The 20979-nt window shown below is 39.9% G+C and overlaps 1 protein-coding gene across 7 annotated transcripts in view; it reads right to left on the bottom strand.

Annotated features, from left to right (window-relative positions):
- The window catches only part of ubap2a (ubiquitin associated protein 2a), a 156024-nt gene that overhangs the window by 86772 nt on the left and 48273 nt on the right, over positions 1 to 20979 (bottom strand). For 5 of the 7 annotated variants that reach the window (XM_041187434.1, XM_041187414.1, XM_041187405.1 and 2 more), the window contains exons 10-14: positions 13051 to 13124; positions 11380 to 11563; positions 3536 to 3716; positions 2709 to 2959; positions 332 to 498 (exon numbers count right to left, since the gene is read on the bottom strand). In XM_041187434.1, coding sequence (XP_041043368.1) covers positions 332 to 498; positions 2709 to 2959; positions 3536 to 3716; positions 11380 to 11563; positions 13051 to 13124 — 857 coding nt within the window. Of the gene's footprint in view, positions 1 to 331; positions 499 to 2708; positions 2960 to 3535; positions 3717 to 10774; positions 10938 to 11379; positions 11564 to 13050; positions 13125 to 20979 lie in introns of those variants that run through there. The other 2 variants (XM_041187407.1, XM_041187442.1) reach the window with 2 other exon arrangements.

Below are 20979 nucleotides of genomic sequence, written 5' to 3'. Positions count from 1 at the left end.
AAAGATACTTAACCAACCAGATTGCAATTCAGTGCTAAGCCAATAGACTGCACATACAGAGCAAACAATTCAGTATATTTTTAGAAGACTATCTTGTGCCTCATATTGCTTTTCTTCTGCATATTTAGATTTCTCTCACCTTGCAGCATCTCCCAGTTAGCAACCTCTGGCCTTAGACAATGCTGCTCAAGTGCATGGCAATGTGCTACCAAGATGCAGCTGTTAAGATAATTTGCATTTAGCTTTCCTTTGCTGCAGAGGAGCATCTATATGGTGCCTACACCAGCCAAGTGGGCGGAGTCTGGGGTAGGACAAAATGATGTGATCTTACCTTACAGAATTTGAAAACAAGTGGTTTTGTGTCTGGTTGATGGTCTCCTTGCTTCCTGTTCCAAATTCAGTCAGAGAAGGTTCTGTCCCAAACTCCAGGGCTCCAAACTGGACATTCAGTTCAGAAACATTCGTTGATCCTGGCATTTCAACAGCAGATGCAGGAATCTAAATGGAAAGAAAATGCACTGTCTTTTATGCAACCAAAAAAAGGAATTTGCATTGTCAGCACTTGCAGCTTTGAGTCAGTTCATTGCTTGACACGCACTTACAACCAGCAAGCATCAGTCAAAAGCCTACCATCTTGTCAAGCACATTTGTTCCACAGACTATGCACAATTCTCCCCTATTGTGAAGTCTATCCTTCATTCACCTCCAGGAGGCAAGTCACCTGATCTTGCATTCAGCTCAAGTGTCTTAATTAAAAAGGCTTATTACCTAGTTTTTAGCACAACATTTCAAACAGAGATCTTATTAAAATGTTGAATGCTGGGAGATCAAAGATAGCGTCAGGGAAAAAATGAATTATAAATCAAGACTGTGTTGACAAAAGACGACATACTGGTTTGCTACAAGACTTGTATAGATACCCACTGAATAGTAACAGGAATTAAACCATAACCAGTATTTTTGAGCCACGAAATGAACTTTTAAATCATAAAGGCCAAAGTCCAAGAGAGACTCCCTATCTACCCATCCAAGTTTTGGAGGTAACCTAGCTTATAAGTCATGTGAGCCTCAAAATAAGCCTCACAATCAGCCCACATATTCTTTGTAATTTATGTTTACTCAGTTATGGGTACTTTATGCTAGTCCTGCAGTAGAGTTTTCAGAATAAAGTTGATGTCTGCATTGAAGAACTGATTAGGATACATTCATTGCAAGTTTATGGATGGCAACTGGCAGGATTTACCAAGGTCAAGGTCAATTGTCACAACTACTAACCTTTAGGTACAATCACAGCCAACAAAAAAGTAAATTATGTATTTCATTTTCTGTACTTATTTGGTCAACCACTAAAGGAAGTTTGCCTAACACACCAGTTTTACCAACTGCCCTAATTTGGACAATTAGATCAAAATTCTCACATTAATTCATGGGGAATAAAATGCAGTGTGTGCTGCAAATCTTTTTTAAACCTTACATGGCAATATTTGGTCAAGGGTAGACAGGGAAGATCTATTGCCTAATGACCAATCTGCTGTGTATTTCCAGCATTTTTCTTTCAAGTTTGCAGTTTTTTTTTAAACCAAAGCTCTTAACTATTTTCCCCTTCCTCAGCTTCACCACATGCCAATATATAACAGCAATTGACAGATCAGGAACTTCATGTGGACATTTAGAGATTGAAAGCTACATTCCAGGCACATGAAATTTCATTACAACATGGTGTAATGCTGACCTCAAAATGTCTATATTTTTAAATCTTCACTGTTAAGATTCACTATGGAAAGACATCGGAGGAAGTGCGAGGACTTTGAAAGAACATTAGGTTAACTGGCAACACATAGAACACAAAACACCCAAGTTCATAATACATTTAGCTCTCAAGTTAGCCAAAAACCTCAAAAGTAATGGTCCACATCAAAACATTCAGCTACATGCTTGGGTATCACTTGTCTGGTTTCTCACTTTTCAAACTGCGTATACAAATATGCAGTTATAAAGTCACACTTTATGCTCCATGTCGAAGGGTATTAGTAGGCCATAAGCACTGAGCAGTGGAGGTGGACTATTGATACAAGTAGTGAGGTGAAGAATTCCAGCTTTTAAAACAACTTTTCAACTCCAAACACTATTCACTGGTTCAAACTAGAGGCCATCAATCTAATACAGTCACCAAGGAATCAGAAGGAACTTCTTCGCCCAAAAAGTGGTGAGAACGTGGGACTCGCTACCATAGGGATGGTTGAAGCAAATAGTATAGATGCATTTAAGGGGAAGCGCACAAGCATATGAGGGGGAAGGGAATAGAGGGTTATGATGATGGACTTAGATGCGTGCAGATGGAGGCAGCATCAATGGACCAAATGCCAGCATGGATTGGCTGGGCAGAGTGGCTTGTTTCTGTGGCATACATCCTATACAATTTTGCATGAATGGATCTTGAGGCAAACAGGCAGGTGGTGTAAAAGATTTGCTGCATCCACCAAGCAGTCTCTGCTCTGCCCTTCCCAACAAGACATGACCACAGGATAATATTAACTAAAACCTACGTTTTACTACTAAAAGCACACTAGAATATTAACTTGTTGCTCCATCACAGAACATTTTACTATTTCTGGACAAAATGATTACAACAGCTAAAAAATGTTTTTATGCCAACTCAGTTCAAAATACATCATTCACAAGCATGACAAAACTGTTTCTTGACTTACTTTAGAAGATGCTGGTATCTTCCGCCTTTGTGTTTTAAGTTGCTTTTGCTGCATCTGTTGAGCATTGGCTATTTGATTGTCTGTGGAGATAGGTAGCAGTTGCATCATTTTAGCAGTAGTGCTTTCAACAGGAGACAATTCTCTCAACTTGATCTGGGAGGTATAGGAATTTAATGCTGGTTCAGAGGCCTGCTGCTGTCGTTGGGTCATCTGGCTCAGAACAGGTGAAGGCTCAGGCTGGGTCTTGAGGTCTAAAAGATGCCCAAATAACTGTTAAAATAATTTGAGAATTGTGTACATTATATATACACACATGACAATGTATTTATTTCTGTATTCCATTTTCAAATATAGTATTCCTTCCAAAGCATATATTTGTTACGTATTCATCTCACTTACAATTACTATCTTTCTGTTGTAGCTCCCTCATGTCACAAAAGTACTTGCAGTTCAATAACAATATTACCAGTCAGTTTTCAAAAAGACATCTAGGTTTCTGTACTAATCAAATTAGACTGCTATGATTAGTCTCAGTTTTCATCTTTGACAACCACAAATTTATCCAGCTATTAAATAATCGTATTTAACAGTAATAACATTATTTTACTGAGACTTCTTGTTTTTTTAAAAATCAACCTTGTTAACAAGTGTATGCAGTCATGAAGCAAGTGTGATTTTACTTACAATAACTGTACTGGAATCAAAATAAACATTTGAAACAGAAACACAGCAAGGAAATTATATTTTAAAACACACACAAGTTTCATTCCTTTGTTGATACGAATATTGGAAACATAGGAATTACTTATTCATAACAAAATACTGACCAAACTGGCTCAGGGCTGTTGACTGTGAAATTGATTTTGCTTCCCAGGAATGAGTGTTGCTACTTGGTTTTCTAGCCTGTGCAGCAATCTCTACCAAACCAGAGGATTTCAACTGCTCAAGTAATTGGGACCCTGAAGAGTTGGTAATCTTTGTAGCTGCAAGCTCCCCAAACCCAGGCGACTATAAAAGGAAAACAGAAAACAAATTAAGTTTTCTGAGAAGCATGAAATATGATATTCTATACACCTGTAATTCTTGCCCTTTGCCAGATATTTTGAGATCAATGATTTTAAAACATCATATTCACACCATTTTCTTTATGCTTTAAGTAGTTCATGCAACTTTCTTGCACAGCATCATTAGTAATTTGGAAGACAGTTTCAACTGTTCAAAAAGTGTAGCCGTATTCAAAAGCAACTCTGCATATGACATTTAATGGAATTTTCTGCAGCTGAAGTACAAACTGAACACTTATCAGCCAGTTAAGTGCTCAATTTGTTTTTCTTAATGGGCATTTCCACAAAAATCCCATTAGTGCCATGAAACAAAAATTTCCAAGCCAAGATAAATACAAAATATCTCTTAGTAGTACAGAACTTGAGTATTGCTGAAGAGACATGCCATCAAAGCTTTTCATCTTGCAGTCATCAGGACAGATTCGCAAGAATACCAAATCTCAAAGGAAGCAATTTATACTGTACGAGAAGAGGATGCCGATTGATTGGTAGCAGCATTGCCATGGAGAATACACCAAGGAACAGTTAACTGCCAATCTGTTGTTTAAAATCAAAAGGCATGTCAACTCTGATTAGTCAAGGCATTGCTATGAGAAATGAACTAGGGAATGGCTGTCCCCCAAGCTTTTGTTTAGTTGAAAAGTGCAGTGTGTAGACATGTTCTCTGTTTGCAAAGGGCAGGGCCCCATGTGTGAATATATGCAATTTCAAGCAACAGGTAAGTAAGCCTGATTGATAACCTTAAATTTGTTTTCTATTCTCATCTGTTCTGATGCTACCTTCTACAATGGCACTTGACATGTCTTCCCTGTTCCTCAGCTGAGGATTCCCCACGCACTGTGGTTGTGAGGGCCTCAACCGTGTCTGACCCATTTCCTGCACTTCTGCCCTCACCCCTTCCCTCCCAGATCCATATTAGGGGTACCCTTGTTCTCACTTTTCACCCCACCAACCTCATCTTCTGTCATTTCCACCAATTCCAGCATGCCACCTGACCTCCCATCAGCATTCCGAAGTGACTGTTCCCTCTGTGACACCCTGGTCCACTCCATCACCCCCAACACCTCATGTCCTATCCATGCAATCGCAGTAGTGGGAACACCTGCCCCTTTGTTTCCTCCCTCCTCACAGTCCCAAGGCCCCAAAAAGTCCTTCCAGGTGAAGCAGTGATTTGCTTGCATTGCTTTCAATTTAATTTACTATATTCACTGCTCTCAATGCGGTCTCTTCTACACTGGGGAGACTAAACGCAGACTGGGTGATCACTTTGCGCAATGTCTTTGCTTAGTCCGCAAGCATGACCCTGACCTTCCAGTTGCTCGCCATTTCAATTCACCATCTTGCTCCCACACATTTCTGTCGTTGGCCTGCTACAACATTCCAGAAGCACAGCACAAGCTGGAGGGTCAGCAAGTGAGGCAATTTACAGCCTTCTGGGTTTAAAATAGAGTTCAACAGCTTCACATCATGGACTCTGTGCTCCATTTCATTTCTTTTTTTATTTTCCTTCTGGGCACCTCCGCCCCAAGTGCCAGTCGTTACTCACAGTAAGAGGTTGTGGTGGAAGAATTAATCCAGGCTGGTCTCTTGGTTAAAGCTGGTTTATTTCTAAGACATCTCCTCAGTGCTACTAACTTCCTAGTAGCTTCCACACAGTATTCCAGCTGTACCCTTTTATTCTATTTAGATGGGATAATTAATGCCCATCACCTGTTTAACTAACAATTGGTTTTAACAAGATGATTGACATATTAACACCAGTCAGTATCTTGTTCATGTTTTTGCTTTCAGACAGCATTGACCCTTTTTCTACTTTATAAAACATAATATTTTGCTTTGAGTGCGCTGACCTTTATTTTGCTATTAACACCTGTTTTAGTCTTTAATGCTATTACCACCCCTTTGTTGTTTCATGATATTTGTCATTTAACTTCTCCTGTCCTCCTACCTATCGCTGTATGCCTGACCTTTTGTTTTGCTCCATCTGCCCTTCCCCAATTTTTCATTAGCATAAAACCCATCACATTTCTACCTCTCTCCAGTTCCGAAGAAGTCACATTGGACTCTCTCCACTGTTGCTACCAGACTTGCTGAGTTTTTTCAGCATTTGCTTTCTTTATTTTTATACTTAAATTGGTTGTTAGTGTAATGCTTAGCACAATCAGTCTTGTTTACTAAGTGTTGTCCAATCTCAGAATTACATCTAATGTTGGATACTATGTTCTGAGTTTTGCAAGCATGTGCTGGTTGAATACAGTCAGTACTTCTACTGTTGGAAAAAAGCAACGGGGACGTGCTGTTTGATAGGATCCACCAGTCATTGGGACCTACGAACTATTAACAGCCAAGCTAGTCTTTAAATTAACTGTTCCCTGGTGCATTCTCCATGACAACGCCAGAATCCACTTGCTTACCAATCAACACCCACTTCTCATGTAGTACAAATTGTTCCCTTTGAGATTTGGTATTATTGCAACTCTCTCCTGATAAATGCAAGAAGAAAAGTTTCAACAGCATGTCTCTTTTTTTCAAGCAATAAACATAAAACATTAAGACTTGACACCAACACAGGTCACTAGTTCAGATATTGCTGAGTAACAAAATTGCTAGATCTGGATAAACAAAATCTTTGCTAGTTAAGAAGCTTTTCAGTGCAATTTGAAAGCAGTTAATTTAAATATACAAAGTGCACAGCAAACCTAAAGTTCAGATACAATTACTAGAAATTCTGTTTCCTCACCCAGAAAGGTACTTCAAATGCACTTGGATTTGACTTCATACAAGTTACTGCTTTCTCTGATCTACCTCACCACACTACTTCCTAGTTGCCCCAAAAAACTACCTACTCAAAATGAAAAGCACTCAAAAGCCGATAGCAGTTTTAACCAGCTAAAATGTACATTTTACTAGAGTGCAAAAATCCCCATGAGAAAGAGTGAACACAGAACCTAAATCAAACATTTACTGTTAACATGACCATTTTCAAACAGAAATCTCAATTGACCTTTTCAAAAATGCTGTTCTCAATGCTTTGTTGAAAGTGCCTTCAATTACATGGAGATGAATGGAAATAAAATTGATATGCCAATTATGCATCCAATCATTCAAAACCTAACCACTATAAAAGATGCAGTTGCTTAAGCTTGTAAAGTTTTTACAACGTAAAATTAATTACATGCTATGGTAATTAACATTCATAGATCAAATTATATCAGGGTTAAAAGGTTCACACTTTTCTTCCCTGAAAAGCAAATTCTGCAATTAAAGTTAGAGCATCTGAAGAAACTGAAGCAGAATAAACAAAAAAAAACTTTCCATACATTGAATTATTTGGCTTGGCACTTCCAGGCAAAGAGTCCTGTCGACAGCAAGTGTTTACCTAGCAGCAGGCTTTTTCTATTAATTCAGGAACAAGAGGCTACAACTGCTTTTCCTTTCATAAAGGAAGAGGCTTCCTTTAATCTGACATTCAAATTGCAATACAAGATGGCAACTTTTGAAGCTAAGTGCTTGTCTCCTGGTCAGTTTACAGTCAGCTCTCTGAATTAAATATCAAATCAAGATCTGCTCCAGAAAAAAAGGTCAAATTGAAAGGCAAATTGGCTAAGGGTAATTTTTTGTGGCATTAGAAAGCCTTGAAATTAACTTTTCATTTAGAAAAGGGGGAAAAGTAAAATGAGGAAGCATTTGTTAAGTTGATGGAGAGAATCTTTCAGGAAACAGAGCTTCAATGGAGTTTGTTATGGGATTACTGTTTAACAGAGACAAAGTTCAACTAAACTTCATCTACAGAGCTCCCAGTGGTTAATCTTTGTTTTCTTTATACCCCTGCCAAACGACAGATTTAAAAGAAAATATTGTACACACTCCAGCACTCTTACATTGAACTATCAATGTAAAGCAGTGGACTAAGAATATAAACACACTGCCATAAGACTGCAAGAATGCACATGTACAACTTCATGGGGACAAATCAAGAAACATTCTGCATTGACCTACATTTTAAAACCAATTGTTTTAGCCTTTTAAGAATCTAATTTCTTAGTTGAAGTATTCAGAAAAATAAAAGTTGGAACAGAGTTTTCGACTATTCTAAGGTCACAAAAATCAGCGAAGTGTCCACTTTAAAGCATTTACAAGATTAAGCCAGTACCACTTCCTGAATGGGTCAAGCAACAGAATGGTCCAATAGCCTCAAAACAATCTGATGGATTGAACATAGAACCACCCTCAAATTCAGCAGCTGCATTTCTGATCATCACAATAATGGACAGACAGTACAACATCATGCTTCCCTGAGCCTCCAAAGATAGTTGACAACAAAATCTAAAATCAGTCATGAGAAACATTTCCTCCCACAAAAATTATACATCAGTAACTTATCTTGATAATCACAAGAAATTTATATCTAGAAGCATAGCACATTAAAGCAGCAATATGAATTTAAGGATGAATGGGGGAAACAAAAAAAGTCAATTTAAAAAAAAAACTGAGAATTCTACACCAACTAACTAGAAGCTGAACAAAAGATATTTTATGGCTTTTTATACTAACAACTTATACCTTTACCTGCATCACTTCTAGACTGCACCAGTGAACTGCATTGGTATCTTGGGATCAGTGAAATTAATATCTACATTCTCAGACAAACATAAAAGCTTCAAAAGGTCAGCCATTTCACTGAAAGCAGTTGACTGAAATTACATTAATACTTTGAGTCAAATTTGAACATCTCTGGAAATGTTCATTTAAAAATGCTGCTGCCCTAATTATTAGATACTTTGACTGAACATGGAAAATGTGTGGGTTTTTTTGCCTTGTGTGTAAACTATGACATCAGTTGCTTCGGTTAGAATTTAAATACCTAGCACAAAAGTGATATCAGCACTGCTTTTAAGGAACCTTATGATAATGTGTCAAGAGTAGCATGCGAATAACGTGACATACTACGATTCTCAGGTAGAGATTGCTTGCTTTGTGCAAACTGTTGTAACGATAGCTTTCTAAAATCTCATGTGGTACTTTGCCTTCTCATGTTGTATATTTTTCTATTTACCATAGGATCAGTAATGATATCTCCAATTCAATGACCTGGAATATAGTTAATCATATTTATCCACTGCAAAATTGGAGCCCAATTCTGATAACCGGCAGCTGTATATTTAGAAAACTTAATGAAAATACTAATTTCTAGCCTTGCTGGCTAGAATTTTTCATGGACATAATTTATTGAAATTAGACTTTTCAGTAATGCTGCAAATGTTCACAATTGGTTTTGATGTCTGGCTCGTTGGAAGTATATAAATTAGCCTGCCGAGCAGACAAACCACATGACAGCTGATATAGCAAGTCACACATGCTATCCAATGAATGCTTAAAACAGCAATTTTGTATGTGCTGATCCAAAAAAACTCAAATATTTCAAACATAACAGAAAATTGTTCTAAATGTTTTTTTTAAAAATTCAAAGCGTACATTACACAAAAGGTTAAATAACACCCTAAGAAAAGCTTCAAGTGGTGACTGTGCACAACTTCGGATAGGTCATACTGCAACTCCAAGTACAGTATAAATAGAGTAATTTCTCTACATCAGGATACCCTTTTGGCAGTCTTTGCTAAATGAAGGAGCCATTTTTAGAAAAGGATCACGCATTTACCACAAAAATTGCACAACAGAGATGTTAACAGGCCAACTCATGCCTGCACACAGAATGAAAAGTGAGCACCACCAGCAACTCCAAACTTATCCTGACCCAACATGCACTTAAGTTTATCAGGGAGTCATCGAGCAGGAAAAAGGACACAGCCAAATTTCATCCTCCCTAGCTAATGGAAATCAAGAACTGTACCCCATTGCAGAGACTTCCCTACTGCAAGGTCTATATTACTCAACTACATGCCATCAGGCAACCCATGTACCCATTAAACCATTCAACATTTTTATAAATGGGGCAGGATTGTTGTTAGTTTCTTCCCACCCCCTCATTCTCTCCAGTCCCATCTGTAAGGTGGCCACTTTTCCAGTCTATTGCTGAAAGAGGGATATGTCTGAGCTTTTCATCTTGCACTCATCAGGACACACGCAAGAATACCAAAACAAGAGGGAAAACAACAATTTATACACTATGTGAAGAGAGTGCTTGGGCTTAATTTACTATCGAAAGTCAATGATACATTTCAAACAAGTTCTGCTTTCAAAGTTGCATTATTTGTCAAGTTGACTTTCTTTGAACATTTTGCAGTCATCTGGCACTTACAAAATCAACTTTTAAAAAGGCACCCACATGAAATATAAAGCTAACAAGTCAGCTTTGTTTCATAACTTAAATACTCCAGTAGTTTTTAAAGCAGAATTGCAACTTGGAAGTAAAAAATTATAATCATTTGCTAGCTCAACTAAATTGATAAGAAATTTAAATTTTGCTTCCAGTGTACATAATGTAGCTACATTTAGTACTTCAGTTACAGTTTCACCTTTCTAATCAAATTTATGATGCATTTTGCAGCTCACAAAATTGGTTCCCAAGCCACTTTCACCATTGTTTTATTTGCATATTTCAATCAAAAAGTTTCTTAAAATGGTTAGCAAGAGCACTGTTGATGTCTGAGCTTGTGCAAAACATTTAGCACACAACAGCTGCAATTAAAGTTGTCTTGGTTAAGCAATAAAGCCCCAACAATCCCCAGTTCTCAAAATATTTGAGTACACTTGGTTAAACCTGGCTCAGAGAGCAAAGGATCTCAAAACAAGAGGCCTTTCAATCTTGAGGATCAGAGGCAACTATAAAGATGAATGAAACACCTGCTTGAAGCAACTTGTATGTCAAACAGTATACAGGTTTATTTAACCCCATTCCCAAATTGTCGCCCACAAGCCTTAGTCTTTGCCATGGCAGGGACTCATGAGACAATCACCCCTTCTCAGCAGCTGAGGGAGATGCTCAAATACCACAAGGGCCCAATGATTATGCTAAAGTCCTCTCTGCTGAGGGTGCAGCACCTGGTATCAAGGAAGTGTCCCTTAAGGACAATCTCTCCTCTGGTCCCAGGCCCACTTCAGAAATTCTCTGATGGAGCAGCCTACTCCAAGTTGACCCTGGCCCAGGACAAAGTCATTGTGGCAATCCATCAATGGAAACTTAGCATCACAGGATCAGCAACACTTGAATCCCACCAGCTTCTTAGTCATACTAGAAGAGAAAAACACAGAAGAAACATTTTTGCAAAAGCTACAAAACTACAAGCCTTACCATCACAAAGCTAATGGGGTCAAAATTTCCTCACCTTGAAATAAGTAAGAAGGGATGAGACAATGATACTGAAGAACAAAAAAAAAGCAGCATTCTACTGCAATCAGATGGAAAAAAAACTGATGGCATAATTTGCAGTTTCCACACAAAAGATCATGCTTTACTTAAAAAGTTCTGATTACAATAATAAAGAAGGTCAAACCCAAGTGCTGCAGAAGACCTGTTCTGAAGGAGAAATCAACTCTAACAGAACATACATCTGAAAAGTCTATCAAGCGTAATTTTTTGAAGCTCTTCTAATTTACACAGAAAACATAGCAAAATGTAGAGTAATTTTGTTTTGTTTTTGGTTTACCAGATTCTGAGTGTAGGAATTCACAGCATTGGAGTTTCCTTCCACCGATGAATTTGGATCATCATGTTGGGAATTAGTGAACACCAGTGACTGAGTGAGGTTTGCCTGTTGGGGTGCTTCACACGAGTTGGTTTCTGTTACAGCACCAGTTGAGGGTTTTTGAAGCAATGTTGCTAGATCAGTGCTTAAAAAAAGATAAGTTTATTTTCAGACCTTTAACAGGTTCTGTAAGGACTGTAAAACGGATTCAGGAGGCACTTGTAACATTTCAGACTAGATTCTTTTTCTAAAAACAGCACAACTTTATCAACCTGGCTTACAGTTCATCAAAAAGAGAGTTTTTTTTTAAAGGGGAATAAATTTCCAAAAAACACAAAGCTATTGCAGAATATGAAAGTTTAGTGTAAACTTGTGTTCAGACACATGCTTGTCAGCATAGTGTCTGCTAGTTAGGTCAGAAGGAAGAGAAAGGCCAGTGAACATGCTCAAAAATGGCTTGATTCTGTTGTGAAAACAAGATTAAATATCAGGCACTAGCTAGTGAGGGGCAATAAAAGTTTGGAGGCATAAGACTAACTAGTCACAGCCATTAAGTGAAATGAAAACACAAATAACCTAGAAATTTGGGTGGAGGGGAAATGAAGTTGCCAAGTTGTATCTGTTGAATCCTAGTGTTTACTGTGACATAGATATGGAAGTGGGTCTGCCTTCTTGGTTGCAGTTAGTAAACGGGTTGAGAAGGGGGGAGGGCTGATTGTGAAAATGATCCTGCTCCGAAGCAAGCAATCATTGGAACAGATATGTTCTTTCAAGTTCGCTGTAATTTAATTGTGCTACATTATTATATACTCCTGCAGAAAGCACATATTTTTAAAAATACCAGTTAAAACAAGACTGCCCATTGTAAACTACTCAATGGCATATCCTCCTTCTGCAGAATAATTCTAAGCAAATAAACTAGAGAACAATTCTTCAACAAACAATTTACATTCGTAGCCAAGGCAAGTGAGCAACTAGAAGAGCCAAATTTTAGCAATAGGACAACAGCTTCTAGGTGATTCATTTTAAAACTATGCGCTAGCAAATCATTTCCAAACATGATTGCTGCTAAAATTGAGTTTTTGTTGAGTTATAAATCTTGACACACTGCACAAGTCATAAATACAAAAACATTTGAATAACTTCAGAAAATATAGCCCACCGTTTGAACAGGTTTCTTCATAGATATGAAGACATCCAAATTTGCCCTACAATATTTCCAGCTTTGACTTCGAGATTTGGATATGTTACAAAAGATCTGCATTGCCTTCCTATTCATCTGCAACTGTAGTTTTGATTTAAATTTTCAGTTTAGAAGCCAATTCAATTAAGAGCAATGAATGCACATGGCTCTTAACAACATTTGTTGCCAGAAAAATTAAAGAAACTGACATCACAGTATTGTGCAGGGACACATTTAGAAGGTCGCTTGGGCACTCAAGAAACTGATTAGGTTAGTAATATACAGTCGTACTAAGCACTTTGCTTTGTGCTGTACCTTCAACTTCAAATTTCAGCCATTTCAAAGGCTGGTTTAAAATATATCAGTGGCAAAAACCTATAGTTTTCTGAAGTTGCTCTACATCATGTACATTAACTGGTTAATCCATATTAAAATAGGACATTTCATACCTTGGTCCTGGAGTGATTTGGTTGTCCATTCTTACAACAGTGGAAGCTGTAAAGACCTTTGTTTCTGTAAGCTGCTTAAAGAATTAATTAAAGTTACAATGGATTGTGCAAGCTTCTATTTTCTCAGCAACACAAATCTTAAGATATAAAAACAAAAATGCTGGAAATACTCAGGCAGCATTTGAGGAGAGAAACAAATCTGCTGAATGGTCATCTCAACTTAAAACATTAACTGTTTCTCTCCACAGATGCTGCCTGACTTGAGTATTTCTAACATTTTTTTGCTTTTACTTCAGATTTCCAGCATCCACAGTTTTTTGCTTTTGCCTAAGATAGGATAGCTGTTATTGCGACTTTAAAGGTACAATTTAGACAATTTCCCCAAATGGTAAAGGAGTTTATCAATGACTGGCTCAGGCATATAGATGAGAACAGTCTCAAGCTCACATTCCTGCTTGTGTCACATTAGTGATTTCAGTGAATCTGAAGAGGTGCTATTAATCATCTAAGAAAAGGGAATCCGCCCAGGTTTCCTGCTGTGGAGTATTATTCAATTAATCCTTCCAACAGTGTATGTGGACATTGAGCAAGGACATACAGCAGGTATAGTGTGATGCACCTGAAGCCCCAATAAACATGTAGTCTAAGGAAACATGACAGCAATTCTAGCAAAGTGCTGCAAGATGCCTAGTTCCCAATGAACTATATTCCAGCAGAAGTGTTGAGTCATTCAAAAAGGGAAAAGATTGGAAAAAAGTTTCAGATGGTAGAGCTTGTTTAAACCTTCAATACAACACTTGGGAAGAACTGCTTTCTACAACACTCAAGCTTGTCTCTTTACAAAAATCTATGTACAGGAACTTAAAATCTAGGTACTCATTTCATACGTTTCAGAGTCTTGCAAGCCAAAATAAAAATTGATATGTGCATAAAGCATGATCATTTTTAAACACATGCGGAGATACATTCATTAATGTCTGAAATGCATTCCCATCAGATAAACAAAAAATAAATTCCCATCAAAAATTCAGGTACAGTGGTCCGAAGGTCTTAGTGGATTTGCTGCAATTGTACAGGTGCTAAGCATTTTGCAAGTAAATCTGGACATTGAAACTTCAATGCAAGTCACTTTTTAAATGAATATTTTTCTCTTCCATTGTCCCCCAACTCAATTCATCATCTCCAGTTGAGGGTGCAGAGATGGTGTTGTCTGGGCATTCTGGTCTTCAGGCACATTCTTATTTTCACTTCTCACCCAAAAGTCATTATGATCCCATCGAGTCCATGCTGGTTGTCTCTATACAGCAATTTAGTCAGTTCCATTCCTCTGCTCTATCCCCATAGCCCTGAAAGTTAAATTCCCCCAAGTGCCCATCCAATTTCCTTCTGAAATCATTGATCATCTCCACTTCCACCACCCTTATAGGCCACAAGTTCCAGGTCATTCCCACTCCCTGCATAAAAAATTCTTCCCATCCATCCTATATATTATGACCAAAATCTTAAACCTATGGCACCTAGTCATTGCATGATCAGCTAAACGGGAACAAATTTTGTCCACCTTATCTAAATATGCCTTCAAGCTGTACAGCTATATCAGGCCTCCCTTTAATCTCCTTTGCTCCAAAGAGAACAATTCCAGCTTCTCAGGCCCAACCTTGTAGCTAAATTCCCTCATCCTGCAACCATTCTGGAAAATCTCCTCTGCACCTTCTGAACAACCCTCACATCCTTCCAAAAATGTGATCAGAACTGGATGCAATACTCTAGCTGTGGCCTAGCAAGATATATAAATGGAGGCATTGTGCAGGGGAGTTATGAACCCCAAAATTCCATATGTTTCATTATATACTGTCTCAATATGCCCCACTATCTTGAAAGATCTATGCACATGAACTCCCAGGTCCTTTGATCTAGCACGTTCTTTAGAGCTGTGCCATTAAGTATATATTGTCCCCTCTATCACTTCTGCCAAAATGCAGTCCCTCAGTTCTCTGTATTAAATTCCGTTTGCCATTGGTCTGCCCATTCTGCTAGCCTATCTATATTCTGTTAGAGTCAATTGCTATCACTTTCACTGTTCGGCACACCTCCAACGTTTGGTATTATCGGCAAATTTTGAAATTCTACTCCGTATTCCAAGATCCAGGTCTTTTATATATAAAGAAAGCAGTGGTCCTAGCACTGAACCTGGGGAACACCACTATCCACCATCCTCCAGTCAGAAAAATGACCAGCAACAACAACTTGCTGTTTCTTGTCCTTACGTCATGTTTTTTAGTCCAAGCTGACAATGACCCCCCTCTATTCCATGAGCCTCAATTTTGTGAACAAGCTTGTAATGCAGAGCTTTGTCAAATGCCTTCTTAATAACCATGTAGACAACATTCATTACATTCCTGTTCACTGACAGTCAGTTTCGGTTCCGCGAGGACCACTCAGCGCCTGACCTCATTACAGCCTTGGTTCAAACATGGACAAAAGAGTGAGGTGAGAGTTGACTGCAGTCAACATCAAGGTGACATCTGACCATGTGTGGCATCAAGGAGCCCTAGCAAAACTGGAGTCAATGAGAATCAAGGGGAAAACTGTCTGGTGGTTGGAGTCATACCTAACAAAGGAAGATGGTTGTGGCTGTTGGAAGTCAATCATCTCAGTTCCGGGACATCATGCAAAAGTTCCTCAGGGTCGTGCCCTCGGCCCAACCATCTTCAGCTGCTTTATCAATGACCTTCATTCCATCATAAGGTCAGAAACGGGGGGTGTTCGCTGATGATTGCACAATGTTCAGCATCATTCATGACTCCTCACATACAGAAGCACTGTGCCCATATGCAGCAAGACCTGGACAACACTCAGGCTTGCCCTGATAGATGGCAAGTAAAACTTGTGCTACACTAGTGCCAGGCAATGAGCACCTCCCCTTGGCATTTAATGACATTACCATCACTGAATCCCTCACTACCAAAATTCTGGGAATTACCATTGACCAGAAACTGAATTGAATCAGGGGAGGTACTAGAGGACGGGAGAAATGCAAACATAGTTCCATTGTTTAAAAAGGGATCAAACGAAATTCCAAACAATTGTAGGCCAGTTAGTCTTACATCAGTGGTGAGCAAATTAGTAGAATCAATCCTGAGAGATAGGATTAACTGTCAAGTGGAAAGGCATGGACTAGTCAGGGATGGTCAGCATGGATTTGTTAAAGGAAGGTCTTGCCTCACAAATTTGATTGAATTCTTTGAGGAAGTGACAAGAAGGGTTGATGAAGGTAGTGCAGTAGATGTTGTGTACATGGATTTTAGCAAGGCATTTGACAAGGTCCCACATGGCAGATTGGTCAGGAAAGTAAAAACCCATGGGATTCAGGGTAACGTGGCAAACTGGATAAAAAGTTGGCTTTATAACACGAAACAAAGGGTAATGGTCAATGGATGCCCTTGTGAATGGAAAGTTGTCTCAAGTGGTGTTCCACAGGGCTCAGTGTTGGGACCCTTGCTGTTTGTGTTATATATTAACAATTTGGACGTGAACGTGGGGGGCACAATTGGGAAATTTGCAGATGACACAAAGATTGGCCGAGTAGAGGATAGTGTAGAGGATAGCCATAATCTCCAAAATGATATATATGGGCTGGTGGAGTGGGTGGTAAAGTGGCAGATGGATTTTAACATAGAGAAGTGTGAAGTCATACATTTAAGGAGGTCAAACAGTTACAGGGATTACACAATACTTGGGAATATACTAAGAGGGATGGATGAAGTGAGAGATCTTGGTGTACAAGTACACTGGTCCCTGAAGGCAGCAGTTCAAGTAGACAAGGTTTTAAAGAAGGCATATGTAATGCTCTCCTTCACTGGCAGAGGTATAGAATATAAAAGTAAGGATATAATATTGAAATTGTATAAAACACTGGTGATGCCACAACTGGAGTACTGTGTACAGTTCTGGACATTACAGGAAGGACGCAATAGCTCTGGAGAGAGTGCAGAGGAGGTTTACAAGAATGAGGCCAGAGTTAGAGAAGTGTAGCTACGAGGAGAGATTGGATAGGTTGGGGTTATTTTCCTTAGAACAAAGAAGGCTGAGAGGTGACTTGATTGAGATGTACAAAATTATGAGGGGAATAGATAGAGTGGACAGGATAAAATTGTTTCCCTTGGTGGAAAATTCTAGAACCAGGGAACATAGATCCAAGATAAGTGGCAGAAGGTGTAGGGGGGACATGAGGAAGAAATTTTTTTATGCAGACGGTAGTGGGTGTCTGGAATTCGCTGCCCAAGTTGGTGGTAGACCTGTCAACACTGCAAAGTCCTCCTTACTAACATCTTGGGGCCTTGGTGAAAATTCAGAAAGCTGTCTCACAGGCTGGTCCAGCAACAGCCCAACAGTCAAACTCATGGAATCATACCTAACAGACAACGTCCCAGACACCATCACGATCCCTTGGTATGCCGCGCTCCACCAGAAGGGCTAACCTAGCAGAGGTGGCAGCACAGTAGTATACAGTCAGGAGGGGGTTGTCCTGGGAGTCCTTGACATCAACTTGAATCCCATGAAATCTCATGACATCAGGTCAAGCATGGGCAAGGACACTTCCTGCTGATTACCATGTATCACCATCCCAGTTGATGAATCAGTACTCCATGTTGAACACCACTTGGAGGAAGCACTGAGGATGGCAAGGGTGCAGAATGTACTCCAGTTGGGGGGCTTCAATGTCAATCATCAAAAGTGGCTCAGTAGAACCACTACTGACTGAGCTGGCTGAGTCCTAAAGGACATAGTTGCCAGACTGGGTCTGCAGCAGGTGATGGGGGGACCAAGAGGGAAAAACATACTTAACGTTATCCTCACCAACCTGCCTGGTGCAGATACGTCTATCCAAGACAGTAATAGTGACCATTGCACAATTCTTGTGGAGACAAAGTCCCACCTTCACACTGAGGATAGCCTCCATCATGTTGTATGACAATACCACCGTGCTAAATGGGAAAGATTTTGAACAGATATAGCAACTCAAGGCAACCTTTAGGCGCATTGGGCCATCAGCAGCAGCAGAATTGGACTCAACCACAATATGTAACCTCATGGCCTGGCATATCCCCCACTCTAGGATTACTGCCAGGCCAGGAGATCAAACTTGATTCAATGAAAAGTGCAGGAGGAAATGCCGGGTCAGACGTACCTAAAAATTGACATGTCAACCTGGTGAAGCAACAACACAGGACTACTTGTGCCAAACAGAATAGGTAGCAAGCAACAGACAGAGCTAGCAATAGCACAACCAACAGATCAGATCTAAGCTGTGCAGTCCTACTATATCCAGTCGCAAATGGTGGTAGACAATTAAACTCACTTGAGGAGAGGGCACAAATATCTCCATCCTAAATGGAGGAGCAGCCCAGCACATAAGTATAAAAGATCATAAGTACAAAAGATAAGGCTGAAGCATTTGCTACAATCTTCAGCCAGAAGTGCCAAGTGGATGATCCATCTCAGCCTCCTCCAGGAGGTCCCCACCGTCACACATGCCAGTCTTTAGTCAATTCGATTCTCTCTCCATGTGATATCAAGAAACTGCTGAAGGCACTGAATACTGCAAAGGCTATGGGCCCTGACAATATTCCGGCAATAGTACTGAAAAGTTGTGATCAAGAACTTGTCTTGCCCCTAGTCAAGCTGTTCCAGTGCAGCTACAACACTGGCATCTACTCAGCTATGTGGAAAATTGCCTAGGTATGTCCTTTACACAAAAAGCAGGACAAATCAAACCCGGCCAACTACCGTCCCATCAGTCTATTCCCCATCATCAGTAAAGTAATGGAAGGGGTCATCAACAGTGCTATCAAGCAGCACTTGCTTAGCAATAACCTGAACAATGATGCCCAGTTTGGGTTCCTCCAGGGCTGCTCAGCTCCTGACCTCATTACAGCCTTGGTTCAAACATGGACAAAAGAGCTGAACTCCAGAGGTGAAGTGAGAGTGAATGCCCTTGACACCAAGGGTGCATTTGACCAAGTGTGGCATCAAGGAGTCCTAGCAAAACTGGAGTCAACAGGAGTCTGGGGGAAACTCCCCGCTGGGTGAAGTCATACCTAGCACAAAAGAAAATAGTTGTGGTTGTTCGAGGTCAGTCATCTCAGCTCCAGGGCATCACCACAGGAGTTAATCAGGGTAGTGTCCTCAGCCCAATGTCTTCTGCTGCTTCATCAATGACCTTCCTTCCATCATAAGGTCAGAAGAGGGGATGTTCGCTGATGATTGCACAATGTTCAGCACCATTCCCAACTTCTCAGATGCTGAAGCAGTCCATGTCCATTAATGCAGCAAGGCTTGGACAACATCCAGGCTTGTGCTGACAAGTGCCAAGTAACATTTGCAGCACACAAGTGGCAGGCAATGACCATTCCCAATAAGAGAGAATCCAACCATTGCCGCTTGATGGTCAATGGCATTACCATTAATGAATCCCCCATCAACAACATCCTGGGGGTTACCATTGACCAGAAACCGAACTGGACTAGCCAGACGAGTACTGTGGCTACAAGGGCAGGTCAGAGGCTAGGAATTGAGTGACGAGCAACTCGCCTCCTGACTCCTCAAAGTCTGTCCTCCATCTACAAGGCACAAGTCAGGAGTGTGATGGAATATTCGACACTTGCCTGGATGAGTGCAGTTCCAACAACACTCAACAAGCTTGACGCCATCCTGGACAAAGCAGCCTGCTTGGTTGGCACCACATCCACAAACATTCACTCCCTCCACCAACGATGCACAGTAGCAGCAGTGTACACCATCTATAAGATGCACTGCAGGAATTCACCAAGGCTCCTTAGATAGCCCCATCCAAACCATTGACCAATACCATCTAAAAGGACAACGGTAACAGATAAATGGGAACACCACCACCTGGAAGCTCCCCTCCAAGTCACTCACCATACTGACTTGGAAATATATCATCATTCCTTCACTGTCGCTGGGTCAAAATCCTGGAACTCCCTAACAGCACTACACCACATGGACTGCAGCGGTTCAAGGTGGCAGCTAACCATCACCTTCTCAAGGGCAACTGGGCATGGCCAATACAAAAGCTGGCCTTGCCAGCAATGCCCATCATCCTATGAAAGAATGTTAAAAATTTCCCTTCAACTGCCTTGTCTGTTGCTTCAAAATTTCAATTAGATTAGTCAAGTACAAAGTACCTTTTACAAATCCGTACTGGCTCTCCTTAATTAACTCAAACCTCGAGCCATGACTATGATTTCCTACACCCGCCTTGATTATAGTTTCTCAAACCTTACCCAGTGACGTTAAATTGACCAGCTTGCAGTTACTTGGAAGGTCCTTACAACTCTAACAAGGCTGTCACATTTGCCACTTTCCAAACCTCTGGCACCTCCCCTGTGTCTCAGGAAGTTTGGAAGGTTATGGCAAGCTCTTCCTCTATCTCCACTCCCATTTCCCTTAGCAAGCAGGGGTGTAAGCCATACGGAATAGGCATTTTATCCACTCCAAGCACAGCCAACCTTTCCAATACATCCGACTCATCAATTTTCACCCCATCCATTACCCCCACTATCTCCACTTCTAGCGATATTACAGAACTGATCTGAGATATCTTAAAATTTTCTGGAACTAGTAGTGCGAATATATTAGTTATGCAATTTGAATTGGGGTAAGATTCATATTTATTTCACTGCCAATATACATTAGTTTATCAAAGATCCTGAATGATAGCTGTATTCTTCAGTAACCCAAGTGTGTTTTATAAAGAGAAAGTGTAATGAGCTGTTCACTAATTCAAGGAATCTAATGCCTTCACTTTCCTCAGGACATTATAAGTGTATTTGAACTACTTTTGTACTTAAGATTCTAAGATTTAATGACAGTCTCCAGGGGCCATTTGGAAAAACCAGTTATTAT

Source organism: Carcharodon carcharias, chromosome 1, assembly GCF_017639515.1.
Source record: "Carcharodon carcharias isolate sCarCar2 chromosome 1, sCarCar2.pri, whole genome shotgun sequence".
Lineage (NCBI taxonomy): Eukaryota > Metazoa > Chordata > Chondrichthyes > Lamniformes > Lamnidae > Carcharodon > Carcharodon carcharias.
This window is presented reverse-complemented; position numbering and strand designations above follow the sequence as displayed.